Source organism: Panulirus ornatus, chromosome 14 (genome assembly GCF_036320965.1).
Source record: "Panulirus ornatus isolate Po-2019 chromosome 14, ASM3632096v1, whole genome shotgun sequence".
NCBI lineage: Eukaryota > Metazoa > Arthropoda > Malacostraca > Decapoda > Palinuridae > Panulirus > Panulirus ornatus.
This window is the reverse complement of record NC_092237.1, coordinates 32,750,064-32,773,356: the sequence shown is the minus strand read 5'-3', so window position 1 is coordinate 32,773,356 and position 23,293 is coordinate 32,750,064. Positions and strand designations below refer to the sequence as shown.

Below are 23,293 nucleotides of genomic sequence, written 5' to 3'. Positions count from 1 at the left end.
ATGAAGTAAAGCTGCTAGTGAGAGAGAAGAGAAAGGAATTTGAGTGTTACTTATGGGAAAGAGGTGCAAATGATTGGGAGGTATATAGGAGAAAGTGGCAGGAGGTAAAGAGGAAGGTGCAGGTGTTTAAAAAGAGGGCAAATGAGAGTTGTGAGTGAGTATCAGTAAAGTCTAGGGAGAACAAAAAGATATTTTAGGGGTTGAAAAAGAGGGCAAATGAGAGTTGAGGTGAGTGAGTATCAGAAATCTTAAGTGAGAACAAAAATATGTTTTGGAAGGATGTAGATATGTGAGATACAAGAGAACAAATAGGAACAACAATGAATGGGGCAAAAGGAGAGTTAATAGTGGGTAGTGATGAAACATTTTGAAGGAATGAAGAATGTGTTTAATGAAAGAGTGGCAGATGTTGGGTGTTTTTGTCAGGATGGTATGCAAAGTGAAAGAGTCATGGAGAATGTTTTGGTGAAGAAAGAAGAGGTGGTGAAAGCCTTGCATAAGATGAAATGCAGCAAGGCTCCTGGATTGGATGGCATTACACTTAGATTCATTAAGAAAAGGGATGACTGTGTTTTTGATTGTGTGGTAAGGCTATTCAGCATATGTATGGATCATAGGGAGGTGCCTAAGTAATGAAAGCATAAGAGAGATTTGTAGTAATAAAAAGATTGTAGTTGAGAGAGCAGAAAAAGGTGTGTATTGAAGTGGTTTGGATATATAGAGAGAATGAGTAAGGAAAGGTTGACTAAGAGGATGTGTGTTTTAGAAATGGAGGGAACAAGTAGAATGGGGAGGTCAAATTGGAGATGGAAGGATGGAGGGAAAATAGATTTTGAGAGGTCAGGGCCTGAACATGCAGGAGGCTGAAAGGCATGCACAGGATAGAGTGAATTTGAACAAAGTGTTTTTCCTGTGGTGGATGTGCTGTTGATGGACTAAATCAGGGCATATGAAACATCCAGGGCAAACCATGAAAAGTTCTTTGAGGTTTGAATGGGGAGCTATGGTTTTAGCGCGTTACACATGACAGCTCAAGAATGGATGTGAGCGAATGTGGTCTTTCTTCATCTGTTCCTGGCACTACCTAGCTATTGCGGGAAACAGCAGTTAAGAATGAAGAAGGACAAAAGTGTTAACGAGGTGTGTAGATATGCTTGATAGACTGCTTGTACTGCAGTGCAAGTTTTCACTAGAGAGAGACATCCTGATGGCACTATAGCTGTCTCTCCCATTGACAGAGCAACTCTCTTTAGTTCTCGTTTCTCCTCTAACTCCATCTTGGATGACTCTACCATTCCTTCACCCCCTGATGCTCCTCTTACTAATCCAGTGCCTCTTCCCATAATCTTTTCAGACTGTTCGAAAAGCACTTCCTTCTCTGGACACATGCAAGGCTTATGATCCTGATGGCATCCATCCTCATGTACTGAAAGAGTGTGCCTCTGAACTTGCACCTGTGCTTGCTTGTTTATTCCATTTCTGCTTATAAACCAAAACTTTTGCTTCTCCTTGGAATCATGTATTGATGCATCCCATCCCTAAGAAGGGTGACCATTCTGACCCCTCTAACTATCATCCTATTGCTTTTGACATCTACTATTTCCAAAGTCTCTGAATCCATCCTCAACTCCCATATCCTTAGGCACCTCGAAAATCACAGTCTTATGTCTAATCACCAGTATGGCTTCCATAAGGCCAGCTGATATTCTTTCCTATTTCACTAATGTCTGGTCATCATCCTTGAAAGATTTTGGGCAGTCATGTGTAGTTTTCCTTAATATATCTAAGACTTATGACATGGTCTGGCATTGGGGTCTCTTCTCTAAGCTCCCCTCTTTTGGCTTCCCTCTCTCACTTTGCTCCTTCATATCCAGCCTCCTCTCTGTTCAGTCTATCTCTGTGGCTGTTGATGGGTCAGCCTAACCCCCTTTTCTCCATCAACAGTGGTATCCCTAGGGGTTCTGTCTTGTCCCCTACACTTTTTCTCCTTTTCTCAATAATTTCCTCTCCTCCACAAATAACCCAGTGCACTCATACGCTGATGACTCAACACTGCATTCGTCCACATCCTTCAATTGTGCTCCCTCTTCTGTTACTCAATCTGTATCTCATCTTGACACAGCTTCCTCAATAAACTTGGACAAAATATTTCAGTGGGGTGCACAAAATCATGTTAGATTTAATTCCTCCATGACCCAATTTCTACCCTTCTCTCTATCAAAAACTGCTCACAATTCTTGCTTCTCCTTTGACGGTTCTGTAATTTGACCTCTTGACTCGATGAACATACTTGTTATTACTTTAACATCTACTCTTTCTGGGAAACCCACATTACAGGAATAGCTGAGTCTGCCTGTAAGAAACTGGGTATCCTATTTATTTGTCGAAGCTTCTCTTTTGAACAGTTGCTCCATTTGTACAAGGAATTGATTCATCCTTTTATGGAATACTGCTCTCACATTTGAGATGGCTCTCACTCTGTATCCTTACTTGACAGAGTTGAGTCAAATGTGGTTGACTTATAAACTGTCCTAGGCTAACTTCCAAACTTGACTCCCTTGCCCTATGCTGCAATGTTGGTTCACTTCCTCTCTTCTATAGGTATTACTTTGGCTTTTGCTCCCAGGAGCTGGCTGCTTGTGTGCCCACACCACTAGTTAGACCACAAAATACTCAGCAAGCTGCTGTGTCACACAATTATTGTGTGGCCATCAGCAACTCAAGGGTAGGCCGTTTTGACAACTGCTTCTATCTTTAAACTTCGAAGCTGTGGAACTCTGTACCTTCTCACGTTTTTCCCAATAACTATCACCTGGCACATTTCAAAAGACAGGTCTTTCACATCCTCAAAGCTTCAAAAATACTTTCCCTTGTCTTTTCTTTTCCTTCTTCATAATTCTCTCTTTATTCAATTAAGGCTCAGCCTTCATGTGGACTTTTGTCCATTACTGGAGTCCTCAACATTAAGAAAAGGAAAGGAGACCAGAAAGAGGCATTGAACTACAAACCAGTTTCATTAAAAAGTGTGGTGTGTAAAGTTCAGGAAGTGATTCTTAGAAAGCAAGTGGATGACTTTCTGCAAAGGAGAAATTTCCAAAGTGGTAGCATGATTTTATGGAACAGAAGTTTTATGAGAGAATGGGATCAGTCCTGGACAAAGGGGAAGCTGGGTGAAATATTTGTACCTGGACCACCAGGAGGCATTTGACACTGTACCACATAAGTGGCTGATTAAGAAGCTGAATCACCAAGCAGAAATAAGAGGGAAACTTTGTTGGACTGAAAATTATCTCAGTAGAAGGAAACAAAGGATGCATATTAAGGTGAGAAGCAGAGCACCATAGGGTTCAGTTCTGGGACCTTTACTGTTGATATATTCGAAAGTTGGTCAGAAACATGGTTGATGAAATTCATCCCAAGCAAATGTTGAGTAATGATGATGGAGCAAAGCAAAAGACAGCCACAGTATGATTATTGCCTAGCTGGAAATAAGTTTCAGGATTCTGTGTATGAGAGGGACTTGGGAGTTGACATCATCCCTAAACTGTTGCCAAAGTCCTATATTAGGAGAATAGTTTAGGAAACTAACTGTCTTCTAGCAAATATCAGCATAGATATCAAGTATATGGATAAGGATATATTGAACAAGCTATTCACTTACTATGTAAGGCCCAAACTAGAATATGCTTCTCTGGTTTGGCCATTGCACCTAAAGAAGCACAAAGAACTTACAGAGAAGGTCCAGAGGAGGACAACAAGGATGGTACTAGAATTAAGAGAACTAAGCCTCGGGGAAAGGCTGTGGCTTTACGTTTATGCATCTTGGAAGAGAGAAGACTGTGATGACCTGATTACAGCCTGTAAGTTTTAAAAGAGATAGAAGAAGTAGGCAGTACTTTGAGAGATGTAGGGATAGAGCAACCAGAGGACATAACATGAAATTAAGAAACTTGTAGATAAGGATGTAAAGAAATTCTTTTATAGAATAAAAGTAGTGGATGAATGGAACAGATGGGATGCCACAAATGTACAATTCTCTTCCCATGCAGACTTGCAGTCAGTTACAAGGGACTGGTAAAAAAAGGTCTTGAGGAATGGGAACAAAGACGATATCAGAATTAAGAGAGCCATGTTAAAGGGAAATGGTTAGTGGCCCTAAATTTGCTGACAATAGAAAAAAAGAATAAGGTGTTACTCGATCACAATGTTTCAGCTTTTAAACCATTTTAATGATGGCAGCAGTGAGCACTTTTACAAAGATGCAACAATAGATCAATCAGAGGCTTTGAAATTAAGCAAGACACTTGTTAGAAAAGGAAATTAAGGAAGAAACTTGTAAGGGAACTAAAGAGGAAACTTTTTAGAAAAGGTGTAAAGGAGTACTTTGATAGTTCAAGAGTAGTGGATGAAAGAAATAAACTAAGCAATGAAATTGTGACTATGGATAGCATGCAAGTTTAAAAAGTAGAGAAAAAGTTCAAGATGTGTGTCTTCATGAAAGTAAAACACTCCCTTCTCATGCAGTAAACAAACTTTTCTTATTCTTTGTTTGTCTCATGCTTGACTGCTATTTTCTCATTGCCAATATCCACTCTCTATCTGTCATTTATAGTGCAAAGAAGACTCAGCCCTAGTCCATAAACAGGCTTCAATCTAGTTATAGCATGTTGCCTCCTGTATATCACCTTAATCCAGATAACTATCTTGTACACACCGTGCATGTTCAGGCCCAAATCACTCAAAACCTTTTACATTCCAATTTTCCCTCTCCAAACCAGTCTCCCTTTTCTCTTTGTGCCCTCCACTTTTGACACATACCCTCTTTGTCAACCTATCCTCTCTCTTCCTCTCCATATGCCTGGCTTTCTCATACATACAGTATTATTCTTTGTTTAAGTTGCTCTCTTTTTCTCAAAGAGTTTTACATGTGACATGACTTTTTCTGTGATATAGGGATTGTCCATATTGATTTCTTTATAACTCTCTGATTGGATATAATACAGAACAGAAAATTTAGACCGTTATGCTGAAAGGAATTTTAGAGTGCCATGTAGATTAAGATTATATGGAGTAGGAGACAAACTCTGCATATGGATGAGTAACTGGTTGGCCAATAGAAAACGTTTAGTTCTGTATAGTGCATCCTCCGACTGGCTGAGTGTGATGGCAGTACCCCACAGTGATCAATCCTTGATCCCATTCTTTTCACATTAATGATTTAGAACTGTATGTTGTGAATAAGATTTCCAAATGTGCTGATAGTGCAAAACTAGGAGTTAGAGCTACAGTGAGCAGGACTATAAAATAATTCAAAGAGATCTTGGCAGACTAGCAGAGTGGTCGGACAAATGGCACTGATTTTACAAAGACAAATGTAAAGTTATGCACTTTGGAGATATGAATGTTACACATGACCATTGAATATTCAGAAATCTGCTATTTAAAGTAAATGAAGAGAGGGATCATGGAATTGTTCTCAATGATTGTCTGAAGTATGCCAAAAAGTGTATAGCAGGAAATGTTAAAGCAAGTTTCAATTTTAAGCACATCAACTGCAAAACATTGGAAATAATTCTATTTCTAGCACTCTGATAAGACCACAGTTTGAATATTCAGTCCAGTCTTGATCATCAGACCGCAAAATGAATGAGAAAAGATTGGAACGTGTACAAAGACAGGCAATAAAACTGATTAGTGCTCTGAAAAGATTACAGAGGTCCCTTGCCATAGCTACCATGGCTTTGAGTAATGTATACAGTTTCACTAACCACAGCATCAAGTTTTGATGGTCCATGGTATTCCAAGGGACAGCCAGAATTTTTTGCATTTCATCAAGTGTCACATGGCCACTTGATGCTTGTTACCCAGCTCGACAGACCACCATTGCTAGGGAGAAGCCAAAGGATCATCATAACCTGGCACTGTTGCTAGGGCAAGCACTGAGGCAGCATAGCTGGATGACTGCTTTGTTGGAGCATGGAAGTGCAGCATTATGGATGATGTTCCCATCATATTATTTTAAACTTCAGTACATTGTTTTTCACTTTCATAGATCAAGCATTTTTTTTATATAACATGCTTATTTTCAGTCTCATAGTTGTCTGTAGAGGACATCAGTGTGTCTCAGGAGGCTCTCTCTGTAACCCCTAATTTCCTGAACCTTGCCAACTCTGGCTTTTCCAACCATGGATCCTCCAGAAACGTTATGTTATGATTGGTAAGGGACTTCTGTAAATTTCTTTCCTCACAACCTTTTGCTGTAGGAGTCTCAGTATCCAAGATGCACTCTGTGTGCTGGATATTCTAAGATATTTTTGAAGAGAATATCTCCATATGTTTGTTATTATGGTTAAAAAGAATATTGCCAAACTCCACCTACCTTTGGTTACGATGTGTGAAAAGTTACCTTGTATGATTAAGGTACAATCTAATTGTACCCTTTTTTGTTACTGCTTCAAGGTTTCATTACAATCAGTAGAAGGGAAGGCATGGACTCCTTTGTAGTGAGACATTCTTTGATGAGATTGTACTCTGCTGACACTAAATCACCAGAGGTAGCCTTTCACTCAAAGCATAACCACAAGCAGGCTGAGTTCAGTGATGCCTAACTTTCTAAATAAAATGACATATATCTCAATCAGGTGAAACATTGTTTATGTCTGTTACACACCCTTTATTTTATGTTGCTTCACAGCCAGGTATATGAGGTTTTCTAGGAGCACTGACAGGCATACAAGGGACTCCAGGAGCATTGTCAGGCATACAAGAGACTCCAGGAGCATTATCAGGCATACAAGGGACTCCAGGAGCATTGTCAGGCATATGGAGTTAGACATAAGGTATTTTTGGAAGTGTTTTGGTCACAAACAGAAATATGATTACTAGGGGTTTTCATCTCTAATACCAAATATTCAGGTTCAAATTTTGTACAGGCCTCCTTAACATCACCACATGGACTGACCATTGTGTAGAAAACATTTAACAATGCATAAGATGTCTCAGCATTAATAGTTGTACATTTTGCCTTGAGTCAGAGGTGGCAAATTCAAAAATTCAACTGCATTCACACCAATTGCACTGAGCAGAAAAGTGATGCTGGTTTGACTATGAGTCAGCTGCAGTGAAAGAGCTAAGAAACATAAACTTCATGGTGACATTATACAAGTTTTCATAATTTTGAATAAACTTTACTATATGAATCACAAGGAATTTTGAAATACAAGACCATAGAGTCACTAAGACAAATAGAATAAAACATACTGCTTAAAAATGTAATAATGATTAGGGAAAAGTTTTTCAAATAATTTCATGAACATTAGAACAAGTTATACAAGGATAAACAGAACAAACTAGTGTTTAAAGATGTAATACTAAGAATTTTTTATGGGAAAATATTTATTTAACATTAGAACAAGTTATACCAGGACAGATAGAATAAAACTTACTGCTTAAAGATGAAATACTGACTAAGGAATTTTTTTTCAAATGCTTGTGGCATGAGAAGCGTGGGAGGTGGGTTGATTAGAAAGGGTAGTGAGTGGTGGGATGAAGAAGTAAGATTATTAGTGAAAGAGAAGAGAGAGGCATATGGACGATTTTTGCAGGGAAAAAATGCAATTGAGTGGGAGATGTATAAAAGAAAGAGACAGGAGGTCAAGAGAAAGGTGCAAGAGGTGAAAAAGAGGGCAAATGAGAATTGAGGTGAGAGAGTATCATTAAATTTTAGGGAGAATAAAAAGATGTTTTAGAAGGAGGTAAATAAAGTGCGTAAGGCAAGGGAACAAATGGGAACTTCAGTGAAGGGGGCTAATGGAGAGGTGATAACAAGTAGTGGTGATGTGAGGAGATGGAGTGAGTATTTTCAAGGTTTGTTGAATGTGTTTGATGATAGAGTGGCAGATATAGGGTGTTTTGGTCGAGGTGGTGTGCAAAGTGAGAGGGTTAGGGAAAATGATTTGGTAAACAGAGAAGAGGTAGTAAAAGCTTTGCAGAAGATGAAAGCCGGCAAGGCAGCAGGTTTGGATGGTGTTGCAGTGGAATCTATTAAAAAAGGGGGTGACTGTATTGTTGACTGGTTGGTAAGGTTATTTAATGTATGTATGACTCATGATGAGGTGCCTGAGGATTGGCGGAATGCGTGCATAGTGCCATTGCACAAAGGCAAAGGGAATAAGAGTGAGTGCTCAAATTACAGAGGTATGTTTGTTGAGTATTCCTGGTAAATTATATGGGAGGGTATTGATTGAGAGGGTGAAGGCATGTACAGAGCATCAGACTGGGGAAGAGCAGTGTGGTTTCAGAAGTGGTAGAGGATGTGTGGATCAGGTGTTTGCTTTGAAGAATGTATGTGAGAAATACTTAGAAAAGCAAATGGATTTGTATGTAGCATTTATGGATCTGGAGAAGGCATATGATAGAGTTGATAGAGATGCTCTGTGGAAGGTATTAAGAATATATGGTGTGGGAGGCAAGTTGTTAGAAGCAGTGAAAAGTTTTTACCGAGGATGTAAGGCATGTGTACGTGTAGGAAGAGAGGAAAGCGATTGGTTCTCAGTGAATGTAGGTTTGCAGCAGGGGTGTGTGATGTCTCCATGGTTGTTTAATTTGTTTATGGATGGGGTTGTTAGGGAGGTGAATGCAAGTGTTTTGGAAAGAGGGGCAAGTATGAAGTCTGTTGTGGATGAGAGAGCTTGGGAAGTGAGTCAGTTGCTGTTCGCTGATGATACAGCGCTGGTGGCTGATTCATGTGAGAAACTGCAGAAGCTGGTGACTGAGTTTGGTAAAGTGTGTGAAAGAAGAAAGTTAAGAGTAAATGTGAATAAGAGCAAGGTTATTAGGTACAGTAGGGTTGAGGGTCAAGTCAATTGGGAGGTAAGTTTGAATGGAGAAAAACTGGAGGAAGTAAAGTGTTTTAGATATCTGGGAGTGGATCTGGCAGCGGATGGAACCATGGAAGCGGAAGTGAATCATAGGGTGGGGGAGGGGGCGAAAATCCTGGGAGCCTTGAAGAATGTGTGGAAGTCGAGAACATTATCTCTGAAAGCAAAAATGGGTATGTTTGAAGGAATAGTGGTTCCAACAATGTTGTATGGTTGCGAGGAATGGGCTATGGATAGAGTTGTGTGCAGGAGGGTGGATGTGCTGGAAATGAGATGTTTGAGGACAATGTGTGGTGTGAGGTGGTTTGATCGAGTAAGTAATGTAAGGGTAAGAGAGATGTGTGGAAATAACAAGAGCATGGTTGAGAGAGCAGAAGAGGGTGTTTTGAAATGGTTTGGGCACATGGAGAGAATGAGTGAGGAAAGATTGACCAAGAGGATATATGTGTCGGAGGTGGAGGGAACGAGGAGAAGTGGGAGACCAAATTGGAGGTGGAAAGATGGAGTGAAAAAGATTTTGAGTGATCGGGGCCTGAACATGCAGGAGGGTGAAAGGCGGGCAAGAAATGGAGTGAATTGGATCGATGTGGTATACCTGGGTTGACGTGCTGTCAGTGGATTGAATGAGGGCATGTGAAGCATCTGGGGTAAACCATGGAAAGTTGTGTGGGGCCTGGATGTGGAAAGGGAGCTGTGGTTTCGGGCATTATTGCATGACAGCTAGAGACTGAGTGTGAACGAATGGGGTCTTTGTTCTTTTCCTAGCGCTACCTCGCACACATGAGGGGGGAGGGGGATGGTATTCCATGTGTTGCGAGGTGGCGATGGGAATGAATAAAGGCAGACAGTGTGAATTGTGTGCGTGGGAATATATGTATGTGTCTGTGTGTATATATATGTGTCCATTGAGATGTATAGGTATGTATATTTGCGTGTGTGGACGTGTATGTATATACATGTGTATGGGGGTAGGTTGGGCCATTTCTTTCGTCTGTTTCCTTGCGCTACCTCGCAAACGTGGGAGACAGCGACAAAGGAAAATAAAAAGAAATGAAAATTAACCCAAACATTAGAACAAGGTTACCATAAAACAATCTCATTATAAAGACTATAGACAACCACAGACACTGGAGGGAAAGTTTTCTTTGGTTATCTGCTGAGCAAATAAAAGGAAAAACATACATACATGTTAATTCCTTTATCACATTCCTACCCCTAGAAATATACTACGAAAACTGAGTGAAACCAATTAACATACCTTAGTGAAGCAGAGGATGGGGCAGGGTAGAAGTTTTTATTATTGTTTTTTCACATCCAATTTATCCTGCTGATTTCCATGCAGGTTTATTGTATTTCACAAATGTGTGCTTTAACGTGGAAAGGATGTGGAAAGGGAGCTGTGGTTTCGGGCATTATTGCATGACGGCTAGAGACTGAGTGTGAACGAATGGGGCCTTTGTTGTCTTTTATTAGCGCTACCTCGCACACATGAGGGGGGAGGGGATGTTATTCCATGTGTGGCGAGGTGGCGATGGGAATGAATAAAGGCAGACAGTGTGAATTGTGTGCATGTGTATATATGTATGTGTCTGTGTGTGTATATATATGTGTACATTGAGATGTATGGGTATGTATATTTGCGTGTGTGGACGTGTATGTATATACATATGTATGGGGGTGGGTTGGGCCATTTCTTTCGTCTGTTTCCTTGCGCTACCTCGCAAACGCGGGAGACAGCGATAAAGCAAAATAGATATATATAAATAAATATACAAATGTGTGATTTTTCTTCCATTCTTTTTCATACTAGCTGCTGTTACCATGGGTAGTGAAGGGTTGGAGACTGCCATTTTACTGAAGTTATAAGCAGATAAACTAAAAGGCCTTCTCTTATTTGTCTTTCCCATGTACTTTCATGTTCTCCCATGTATTGTACCACCTTTTCCCTTTCTTTCTTTTTATATTCATTTCCAACTGAGTTTCTTAGTATTCTCAAACTTTGTACAAAGCTTTCCTTTAAAGTGTCATTTCTTCTTTTCCCTTTACTATCCCCTTCATTTACTTATTACATTCCTCTTACTAGTATATTATCCTGTACTTAACAGTAAATTTTTTTCACAAAAACTTATATATACCTCTTGAATTTTGCTGCCCCCTTTTCTTCTTCAACATACCACATACATCCACCATTCTCCAGTGCCTTCATTACATTTTTCCTTAGGAAACAATATTTACCTTCTACATTAGCCTCATTTTTAACTTCACTCTTGACCATGATTTCCTTGCTCTAACCTCATTTCTTATTTATTCAGTCTTTCCACTGCAGTCCTTATCTACACATCATTTTTTAACTTCCATATACATGCACATACATAGACATATACGTATATACACATGTACATATTCATGCTTGTCTTCATCCATTCCTAACACTACCCTGCCCTACAGGAAACAGCATTGCTACCGCCTGCTTCAGCAAGGAAACACCAGGAAAACAGACAGAAAAGGCCACATTTGTTCACACTCAGTCTCCAGCTGTCATGTGAAATGCACCAAAACCACAGCTCCCTATCCACATCCAGGCCCCACAGACCTTTCCAAGGTTTACCCCAGACATTTCACATGCCCTGGTTCAATCCATTGACAGCACATTGACCTTAGTATACCACATCATTCCAGTTCACTCTTTTCCATGCATGCCTTTCACCCTCCTGTATGTTCAGGCCATGATTGCTCAAAATCTTTTTCACTTCATCCTTTCACCTTCAATTTGGTCTCCCACTTCTCCTTGTTCCCTCCACCTCTGACACATATATCTCTCTTTGTCAACTTTTCCTCACTCATTCTCTCCATATGTCCAGACCATTTCAATATACCCTTTCTGGTCTTTCAACCACACTCTTTTTATTCCCACACATCTCTCTTACTCTTTCATTACTTATGCCATCGAATCACCTCACACCAGATATTGTCCTGAAACATTTCACTTTTGATACATCCACCTTCTGCCATATGGCCCTATCTATAGCCCATGCCTTGCAGCCATTTGATATCATTTGAACTACTATTCCTTCAAACATACACATTTTTGCTCTCCAAGATAATGTTATCTCCTTCCACACATTCTTTATTGCTTCCAGAAACTGTGCCCCCTTCCCCACCCTGTGACTCACTTCCACTTCCATGGTTCCATTCGCTGCTAAGTCTACTCCCAGATATCTAAAACACTTCACTTCCTCCAATTTTTCTCCATTCAAACTTATATCCCAGCTAACTTGTCCCTCAACCCTGCTGAACCTAATAACCTTATTCACATTTACTCTCAACTTTCTCCTTTCACATGCTTTTCCTAACTCAGTTACCAACTTCTGCATTTTCTCACTTAAATCAGCCACCAGTGCTGTGTATCAGTGAACAACAATTGACTTTCCAGGCCCTCTTATCCACAAGAGACTGCATACTTTTCCCCTCTCTAAAACTCTTGCATTCACCTTCCTACCCACTCCATCTATAAACAAATTAAACAAACCATGGAGACATCACACACCCCTGCTGCAGACCAACCTTCACTGGGAACCAGCCACTCTCCTCTCATCCTACTTATAGACATGCCTTACATGCTTGGTAAAAACTTTTCACTGCTTCTAGCAACTTACCTCCCACACCATATACTCTTACACCTTCCACAAAGTATCTCTGTCAACCCTATCATATGCCATATCCAGATCCATAAATACTACATGCAAGTCCATCTGTTTTTCTAAGTGTTTCTCACTCACATTCTTCAAAGCAAACACCTGATCCACATATCCTCTACCACTTCTGAAACCACAATGCTTCTACCCTTGTGTGCCTACCATGCCTTAATCGTTACCTTAGTTATGATCACATAATGAGCCATATTTTTTGAACACCATCTTTACATGCATCATTACATTCCTGGTTCTTCCCACTCTTAGTGTGTTAGAGCCATGAGCTCATTCCCTCTCCCATCTCTGTGCATTTTTATAAATTAGCTTATGAACACAGTAGATATTGCATATAGCACATAGCACTGCATTCAGCACAGAAGTCTATCTGATACACACCATTTGTATTTGCACCTGGCATTCCTCATCCTCCTTCAGTGCCATACACTTCCTTATCCATATCCACAAGCATAGTTATTACTTTTTGAGCCTAAAGATTTCTTTTAAACTTCTGTTTTCCTAGAAATTTTTTGGCTCCTTTTTTTCTACTTGTTCTCTATCTCTATTTCCTAATAGCAAGGTAGCTTCAGGAAAAGACATAGAACAGACTTATTTGCTCAATGCAATCTCTAGCTGTCATGTACAGTGCATCAAAACCTGAGCCTCCATCCACAGTCAGGCTCTACAGATTTTCCCATGGTTTACCTAACCTTTTCATATACCCTGTTCTTGGTAGAAGTCACAGTAATGGATGTTAATTTTGATATCTAATCTTTTAAACTGTTAATTAGTTTTTTATTGTAAAATCAACATAGGGCTGTCTTAGCAGATCCATGTAGTCATGGAAGGTAGCAAGGTAGCACAAGGAAACAGACAAAAGAATGGCCCAACCCACCCACATACACATGTATATACATACACGTCCACACACGCACATATACATACCTATACATCTAAGTGTATACATATATATACACACACAGACATATACATATATACACATGTACATAATTCATACTGTCTTTCCTTATTCATTCCCATTGCCACCCCACCACAAATGAAATGAAAAATCCCCTCCCCCACATGTGCGCAAGGTAGAGCTAGGAAAAGACAGCAAAGGCCACATTCGTTCACACTCAGTCTCTAGTTGTCATGTATAATGCACCGAAACCACAGCTCCCTCTCCACATCCAGGCCCCACAAAACTTTCCATGGTTTACCCCAGACGCTTCACATGCCCTGGTTCAATCCATTGACCCCGGTATACCACATCGTTCCAATTCACTCTACTCCTTGCATGCCTTTCACCCTCCTGCATGTTCAGGCCCTGATCACTCAAAATCTTTTTCACTCCATCTTTCCACCTCCAATTTGGTCTTCCACTTCTCCTCGTTCCCTCCACCTCTGACACATATATCCTTTTTGTCAATCTTTCCTCACTCATTCTCTCCATGTTACCAAATCATTTCAAAACACCCTCTTCTGCTCTCTCAACCACGCTCTTTTTATTACCACACATCTCTCTTACCAGAGCTGTTATTACTTACTCGATCAAACCACCTCACACCACATATAGTCCTCAAACATCTCATTTCCAACACATCCACTCTCCTCCGCACAACTCTATCTATAGCCCACGCCTGGCAACCATATAACATTGTTGGAACCACTATTCCTTCAAACATACCCATTTTTGCTTTCCAAGATAACGTTCTGGACTTCCACACATTTTTCAATGCTCCGAGAACTTTCGCCCCCTCCCCCACCCTATGATTCACTTCCGCTTCCATGGTTCCATCCGCTGCCAAATCCACTCCCAGACATCCTAAACACTTCACTTCCTCCAGTTTTTCTCCATTCAAACTTACCTCCCAGTTGACTTGTCCCTCAACCCTACTGTACCTAATAACCTTGCTCTTATTCACATTTACTCTCAGCTTTCTTCTTTCACACACTTTACCAAACTCAGTCACCAGCTTCTGCAGTTTCTTACCCGAATCAGCCACCAACACTGTATCATCAGCGAACAGCAACTGACTCTTCCGAAGCTCTCTCATCCACAATAGACTGCATACTTGCTCCTCTTTCCAAAACTCTTGCATTCACCTCCCTAACAACCCCATCCATAAACAAATTAAACAACCATGGAGACATCATGCACCCCTTCCGCAAACCAACATTCACTGAGAACCAATCACTTTCCTCTCTTCCTACACGTACACATGCCTTACATCCTCGATAAAAACTTTTCACTGCTTTTAACAACTTACCTCCCACACCATATATTCTTAATACCTTCCACAGAGCACCTCTATCAACTCTATCATATGCCTTCTCCAGATCCGTTAATGCTACATACAAATCCGCTTGCTTTTCTAAGTATTTCTCACATACATTTTTCAAAGCAAACACCCGACCCACACATCCTTTACCACTTCTGAAACCACACTGCTCTTCCCCAGTCTGATGCTCTGTACATGCCTTCACCCTCTCAATCAGTACCCTCCCATATAATTTCCCAGGAATACTCAACAAATTTATACCTCTGTAATTTGAGCACTCACTCTTATCCCCTTTGCCTTTGTACAATGGCACAATGCAAGCATTCCACCAGTCCTCAGGCACCTCACCATGAGTCATACATACATTAAATAACCTTACCAACCAGTCAACAATACAGTCACCGCCTTTTTTAATAAATTCCAGTGCAATACCATCCAAACCCGCTGCGTTGCCAGCTTTCATCTTCTGCAAAGCTTTTACTACCTCTTCTCTGTTTACCAAATCATTGTCCCTAACCCTCTCACTTTGCACACCACCTCGACCAAAGCACCCTATATCTGCCACTCTGTTATCAAACACATTCAACAAACCTTCAAAATACACACTCCATCTCCTTCTCACATCAGCACTACTTGTTATCACCTCCCCATTAGCCCCCTTCACTGATGTTCCCATTTGTTCCCTTGTCTTGTGCACTTTATTTACCTCCTTCCAAAACACCTTTTTATTCTCCCTAAAATTTAATGATACTCTCTCACCCCAGCTCTCATTTGCCCTCTTTTACACCTTTTGCACCTTTCTCTTGACCTCCTGCATCTTTCTTTTATACATCTCCCACTCATATGCATTATTTCCCTGCAAAAATCATCCAAATGCCTCTCTCTTCTCTTTTACTAACAATCTTACTTCTTCATCCCACCTCCCACGCTTCTCATGCCACAAGCATCTTTTGCGCAAGCCATCACTGCTTCCCTAAGTACATCCCATTCCTCCCCCACTCGGGGCCCTTACCTCCTTTGTTCTCACCTTTTTCCATTCTGTACTCAGTCTCTCCTGGTACTTCCTCACACAAGTCTCCTTCCCAAGCTCACTTACTCTCACCACTCTCTTCACCCTAACATTCTCTCTTCTTTTCTGAAAACCTCTACAAATCTTCACCCTCGCCTCCACAAGGTAATGATCAGACATCCCTCCAGTTGCACCTCTCAGCACATTAACATCCAAAAGTCTCTCTTTCATGTGCCTATCAATTAACACGTAATCCAATAATGCTCTCTAGCCATCTCTCCTACTTACATACGTATACTTATGTATATCTCATTTTAGACCAGGTATTCCCAATCACCAGTCCTTTTTCAGCACAAAAATCTACAAGCTCTTCACCATTTCCCTTTACAACACTGAACACCCCACGTACACCAATTATTCCCTCAACTGCCACATTACTCACCTTTGCATTCAAATCACCCATCACTATAACCCGGTCTCGTGCACCAAAACTACTAACACCCTCACTCAGCTGCTTCCAGAAGACTTGCCTCATGATCTTTCTTCTCATGCCTGGGTGCATATGCACCAATAATCACCCATCTCTCTCCGTGCACTTTTATTTTTACCCATATCAATCTAGAGTTTACTTTCTTACACTATCACATACTCCAACCACTCCTGTTTCAGGAGTAGTGCTACTCCTTCCTTTGCTCTTGTTCTCTCACTAACCCTTAACTTTACTCCCAAGACATTCCCAAACCACTCTTTCCCTTTACCCTTGAGCTTCGTCTCACTTAGAGCCAAAACGTCCAGGTTCCTTTCCTCAAACATACTACCTATCTACCTTTTTTCTCATCTTGGTTACATCCACACACAGTTAGACACCCCAATCTGAGCCTTCGAGTAGGATGAGCACTCCCCACGTGACTCCTTCTTCAGTTTCCCCGTTTAGAAAGTTAGAAATACAAGGAGGGGAGGCTTTCTAGCCCCCCGCTCCCGTCCCCTTTAGTCGCCTTCTACAGCACGTGAGGAGTGCGTGGGAAGTATTCTTTCTGCCCTCTCCCCAGGGATAAGAAAAGTAAATATAGCATTAATAAGACAAGTAAAAGAGATTTAAAAATGAAAAAAATATATATATAGCAGTAAATAAGGCAAGTAAGAGATTAAAAAAGGGGATAATTTTGGTGATGATAAGGCTGTTTGTTTGAGTTTAAATTTTCACAGACTGTAAAGTACTTTTCTTTTGTGATTCAACCTTTCGTAAAGTACTAACCATGGACAAAATATCTTGCATGGGAAAATGCTGATTTTCATAAGATATTAGCCCATGAATAATGCTTTGAAACACAACTAGGGCTCAGGATATGAATTGCTTCTTGGTTCATTGATTAGTTGAATGTTTTATTTCAGATTGTAGGAAGGGGACCAACACTTTTAGTGGTAGAAGACCAATCTGGGAACAAGTTTGGAGGATTTGCATCAGTATCATGGGAGGTTAGACCACAGTTCCATGGTGAGTGGCTCATGAAATTTTTCTAAATGCATGGATTTTATTTTATAGATGGGGATTGGGAAGAAAGAATACCCAAATGTAGGGATAGGGGAGAAAGAATTCCACCTTTGTATTGCTTGTGTATTGTAGAAGGCAACTAAGGGGGCTAGGCTGGGGGCTTGAAACAACACCCCCTTGCATTTTAACTTCTCAAAGACAGGACAGGAGCTAAACCAGGAGTGTTCAACCTCCTTGAGGGTTTATGCAGGGTCATCTAAATGTGTGTGGATTTAACCAAGAGGAGAAAAAAAAGTTATATGTAGCATGTTTGAGGAAAGGAACCTGAGTGATTTGCTGAATGAAACAAAGCTCAAGTAAAGGTGTAGAATAGTTTGGGAATGTCTTAGTGTGAAGTCAGGGTTCCTTGTCAGGGTGGGGGTGGGGGGGGGGGGGGGGGCAAGAGCAAAGGAAGGAGTAGCACTACTGATCAGGTAGGAGTTGTGGAAATGTGTGAAAGAGTGTGGAGAAGTGAATTCCAGACTTTTGTGGTTAAAAATGAAAGTGGGTTGCGAGAGATAGGTGATTATTAGTGCTTTTGCTCATGAGAAGTTGGAGCTTGAGAGGCAGGTGTTTTGGGAGCTGCTGAGTGAGTGTGTTAGGAGTTTTGAAAATAGAGATTGGGTATTAATTTGTGTGATTCAAATGTGAGAATGAGTAATATGGCAGTTCAGGGTATAACAGGGAGACATGGGATAGTCAGTGAGGTGAAGATGAGTGGTAAACAGCTTGTGGAGTGAAAGGAAGTTAATACTATGAGCAAACAAGAAAAAAATGGAAACATTAGTGAAAGGGGAAATTGGGTTACAGGTAGAGATGAGGTTAAGGGATGGAATGAGTATTTTGAGAGATTGTTTAATTTGTTTCATGGTGTGGGACAGGTTAGGATTTTGGGTCAAGGAGGTATGTGAAGTGAAAGAGCCATGGAAGGTGGTTTCGTCAAGAGAGAAGAGGTGGTAAAAGCTTTTTGTAAGATGAAGTATGGCAAGGCAGCTGAAGTGGATCATATTGCAGCTGAATTTCTCAGGAAAGGGGTAACTGTGTTGTTGATTGGTTAGTTAGGATTTCCAGTGTATGTATGGATCATGGTGAGGTACCTGAGGATTGACAAAATGCATGCCGTGGGACAGTGGTGAATGTTTGAACTGCAGAGGAATAGGTTTACTGGGTGTACCTGGTAAGTTGTATGTGAGGGTAGTTATTGAGAGGGTGAAGGGCATGTATAGTGGTTACAGTAGTGGTAGAGGATGTGTGGCTTGACTGTTTGCTTTGAAGAATGTGCATGAGAAATATCTGGTGTAAAAGAAGGATCTGTATGTAGTATTTATGGATCAAAAGAAAGCACATGATAGGGTTGATAGAGATACTTTGTGAAAGGTCTTACGAATATATGGTGCTGTTGAAAGGATACAGGAAGCAGTAAGAAGTTTTGTCAAGAGAGATTGAGAGGAGAGTGAGTGGTTCCATATGAAGGTTGGTCTGCAGCAGGGGTGTATGTTATCACCATAGCTATTAAATTTGATTATGGATTGAGTGTTTAGGGAGTCATTTGCGACGACCTTAGAGAGAAGGGTTAGTATTCAGTTTTTATAGGATGAGGGGGTGTTTCAAAGTGGTTAGTTTTTATTTGTTAACTCAGTGCCTCTGGCAGATTGAAGAGAAACTGCAGAAGCATCATAGGATGGGTGCCAGGATGAAGGTCCTGGGAGTATTGAGGAATATATGGAAAGAGAGGTCGTTATCTGGAAGAGTGAAAATGGGTATATTTGAAGGTATTGTGTGGATACATGACATGGGCTATAGATAAGGATGTGCTGAGGAAGGTGGATGTATTGGAAACAAAATATCTGAAGGAACGATGTGGTGTGAGGTGGTTTTATTGAGCAAGTGATAAAAGGGTAAGAGAGAGATGTGGTAATAAGAAGACTGTGGTTGAGAGAGCTGAGGAGGGTGTGCTGAAATGGTTTGAATGTATGGAGAGAATGAATGAGGAGAGGTTGACAGTGGATATATATATATGCATCAGAAGTGGAAGGGACAAAGAGAAAGGGGAAACCAAGTTGAAGGTGAAAGGTTAGAGTGATAAAGACTTTGAGTGACCAGGGCCTGAACATGCAGGAGGGTGAAAGGCTTGCATGGGATAGTGTGGTATAAAGGGGGTAACATGCTGTCACTGGACTGAACCAGGCATTGTGAAGCAGCCAAGGGAAACCATGGAAAGGTTTTGTAAGGCTTGGTTGTGAACAGGGGGCTGTGGTTTTGGTGCATTGCCCATGACAGCTATAGAATGGATGTGAGCAAATGAAGCCTTTCTTCATCTGTTCCTTTATGCTACCTTGCAATCTTGGTAAATGCTGGACCATAATGAAAGAAAAGAAAAAAATTACTCTTTTACATTTTAGATGCACATGCTTTCCTTGCCATGGGGGGAGAAAGAATACTTTCCATATGTATTTCAATTTCAAAAAGTAGGAACAGAAGGAGCCAAGCAAGGGGGCCTTATCCTTCTTGAAGAGGTCAGACTGGGGTGTCTAAATGTGTTTGGTTTTAACCAAGATGAGGAGTGATAAAGAAGCATGAAAAAGAGCCTCTTAACTGTGAATGTACTTATAGAGGCAGCTGGTGAGCTGTCTGATCACTACCTGTTGGAGATGAGGGTGAAGATTTGTAGAGGCTTTTAGAAGAGAGAAAACAGAATGAATAAGAAGAGGATGATGAAAATAAGAGAGCTTGGAAAGAGGTTTATGTTGAGAAATACTAGGCGAGATTGAGTTTAGAATGGCAAGAGGCAGGAGGACATGAAGCTAAGGGAATGGGTAAGGAATGAGAGTTATTTAGGGAAGCAGTGCTGGCTTGTGCAAGAGAAGTGTGTGGCATGTGAAAAGAGGGCAGGTGAGGAAGGGTAGTGAATGGTGGGATGTTGAAGGTAAGACTCTAGCGAAAGAGAGAGGAGAGGTATGTGGGCATTACTTACAGAGGAAGAGGGTAAGTGAGAGAGAGATATACAAGGGAAAGTTGCAGGAGTTTGAGAGGAAAGTGCAAGAGCTGAAAAAGAGGGCAAGTGATTGGTGGGGTGAGTGAGTATCAGTACATATTAAGAATAATAAAATGTGTTTGAAGGAGGTTAATAGTGTGAGAGAAACAAGACAATGAATGGGAACACCAGTGAAGAGGGCAAATGTGGTTGCGGTAACAGGCAGAGAGGAGTTGAAGTGGAGATAGAGGATGTTGATGGGTCGTTGAATGCGTTTGATAGTAGTGTGACAGATGTAGGGTTTTTGGTTCAGGGTGGTATATAAAATGAAAGAGTCATGGCAAGTACTTTAGTGAAGAAAAAGAAGTGGTGAAAACCGTTTATAAGATGTATGGTCGCAAGGTGGTAGGAATGCATTCTTTTTTTTCTTTTTTCAAGCTTAATCACCATCTCCCACATTAAGGAGGTAATACCTGGAAACAGACAAAGAAAGACATATCACCTCGGATAGAAATATATTTACATATACACACAGGAATATATATATATATTTTTTCTTTTCTTTTAAACTATCCGCCATTTCCCGCATTAGCGAGGTAGCGTTAAGAAAAGAGGACTGGGCTTTTGTGGAATATCCTCACCTGGCCCCCCTCTGTTCCTTCTTTTGGAAAATTATATATATATATATATATATATATTTTTTTTTTCCTCATACTATTCGGCATTTCCCGCATTTGTGACGTAGCGTTAAGAACAGAGAACTGGGCCTTTGAGGGAATATCCTCTCTGTTCTTTCTTTTGGAGGGAAAAAAAAAAAGATGAGAGGGGAGGATTTCCAGCCCCCCGCTCCCTTCCCTTTTAGTCACCTTCTATGACACGCAGGGAATATGTGGGAAGTATTCTTTCTCCCCTATCCCCAGGGATATATATATATATATATATATATATATATATATATATTTTTTTTTTTTTTTTTTTTTTATACTTTGTCGCTGTCTCCCGCGTTTGCGAGGTAGCGCAAGGAAACAGACGAAAGAAATGGCCCAACCCCCCCCCCCCCCCATACACATGTACATACACACGTCCACACACGCAAATATACATACCTACACAGCTTTCCATGGTTTACCCCAGACGCTTCACATGCCTTGCTTCAATCCACTGACAGCACGTCAACCCCTGTATACCACATGACTCCAATTCACTCTATTTCTTGCCCTCCTTTCACCCTCCTGCATGTTCAGGCCCCGATCACACAAAATCTTTTTCACTCCATCTTTCCACCTCCAATTTGGTCTCCCTCTTCTCCTCGTTCCCTCCACCTCCGACACATATATCCTCTTGGTCAATCTCTCCTCACTCATTCTCTCCATGTGCCCAAACCATTTCAAAACACCCTCTTCTGCTCTCTCGACCACGCTCTTTTTATTTCCACACATCTCTCTTACCCTTACGTTACTTACTCGATCAAACCACCTCACACCACACATTGTCCTCAAACATCTCATTTCCAGCACATCCATCCTCCTGCGCACATCTCTATCCATAGCCCACGCCTCGCAACCATACAGCATTGTTGGAACCACTATTCCCTCAAACATACCCATTTTTGCTTTCCGAGATAATGTTCTCGACTTCCACACATTTTTCAAGGCTCCCAAAATTTTCGCCCCCTCCCCCACCCTATGATCCACTTCCGCTTCCATGGTTCCATCCGCTGACAGATCCACTCCCAGATATCTAAAACACTTCACTTCCTCCAGTTTTTCTCCATTCAAACTCACCTCCCAATTGACTTGACCCTCACCCCTACTGTACCTAATAACCTTGCTCTTATTCACATTTACTCTCAACTTTCTTCTTCCACACACTTTACCAAACTCAGTCACCAGCTTCTGCAGTTTCTCACATGAATCAGCCACCAGCGCTGTATCATCAGCGAACAACAATTGACTCACTTCCCAAGCTCTCTCATCCCCAACAGACTTCATACTTGCCCCTCTTTCCAGGACTCTTGCATTTACCTCCTTTACAACCCCATCCATAAACAAATTAAACAACCATGGAGACATCACACACCCCTGTCGCAAACCTACATTCACTGAGAACCAATCACTTTCCTCTCTTCCTACACGTACACATGCCTTACATCCTCGATAAAAACTTTTCACTGCTTCTAACAACTTGCCTCCCACCCCATATATTCTTAATACCTTCCACAGAGCATCTCTATCAACTCTATCATATGCCTTCTCCAGATCCATAAATGCTACATACAAATCCATTTGCTTTTCTAAGTACTTCTCACATACATTCTTCAAAGCAAACACCTGATCCACACATCCTCTACCACTTCTGAAACCGCACTGCTCTTCCCCAATCTGATGCTCTGTACATGCCTTCACCCTCTCAATCAATACCCTCCCATATAATTTACCAGGAATACTCAACAAACTTATACCTCTGTAATTTGAGCACTCACTCTTTTCCCCTTTGCCTTTGTACAATGGCACTATGCACGCATTCCGCCAATCCTCAGGCACCTCACCATGAGTCATACATACATTAAATAACCTTACCAACCAGTCAACAATACAGTCACCCCCTTTCTTAATAAATTCCACTGAAATACCATCCAAACCTGCTGCCTTGCCGGCTTTCATCTTCCGCAAAGCTTTTACTACCTCTTCTCTGTTTACCAAATCATTTTCCCTAACCCTCTCACTTTGTACACCACCTCGACCAAAACACCCTATATCTGCCACTCTGTCATCAGACACATTCAACAAACCTTCAAAATACTCATTCCATCTCCTTCTCACATCACCGCTACTTGTTATCACCTCCCCATTTACGCCCTTCACTGAAGTTCCCATTTGCTCCCTTGTCTTACGCACCCTATTTACCTCCTTCCAGAACATCTTTTTAT

The 23,293-nt window shown here is 41.0% G+C and overlaps 1 protein-coding gene across 3 annotated transcripts in view; it reads left to right on the top strand.

Moving 5' to 3' along the window:
• The window catches only part of LOC139753338 (MTOR-associated protein MEAK7-like), a 342,712-nt gene that overhangs the window by 212,115 nt on the left and 107,304 nt on the right, over positions 1-23,293 (top strand). For all 3 annotated transcript variants that reach the window (XM_071669692.1, XM_071669691.1, XM_071669693.1), the window contains exon 7: positions 17,252-17,354. In XM_071669692.1, the coding sequence (XP_071525793.1) occupies positions 17,252-17,354 (103 nt within the window). The remainder of the gene's footprint in view (positions 1-17,251; positions 17,355-23,293) is intronic.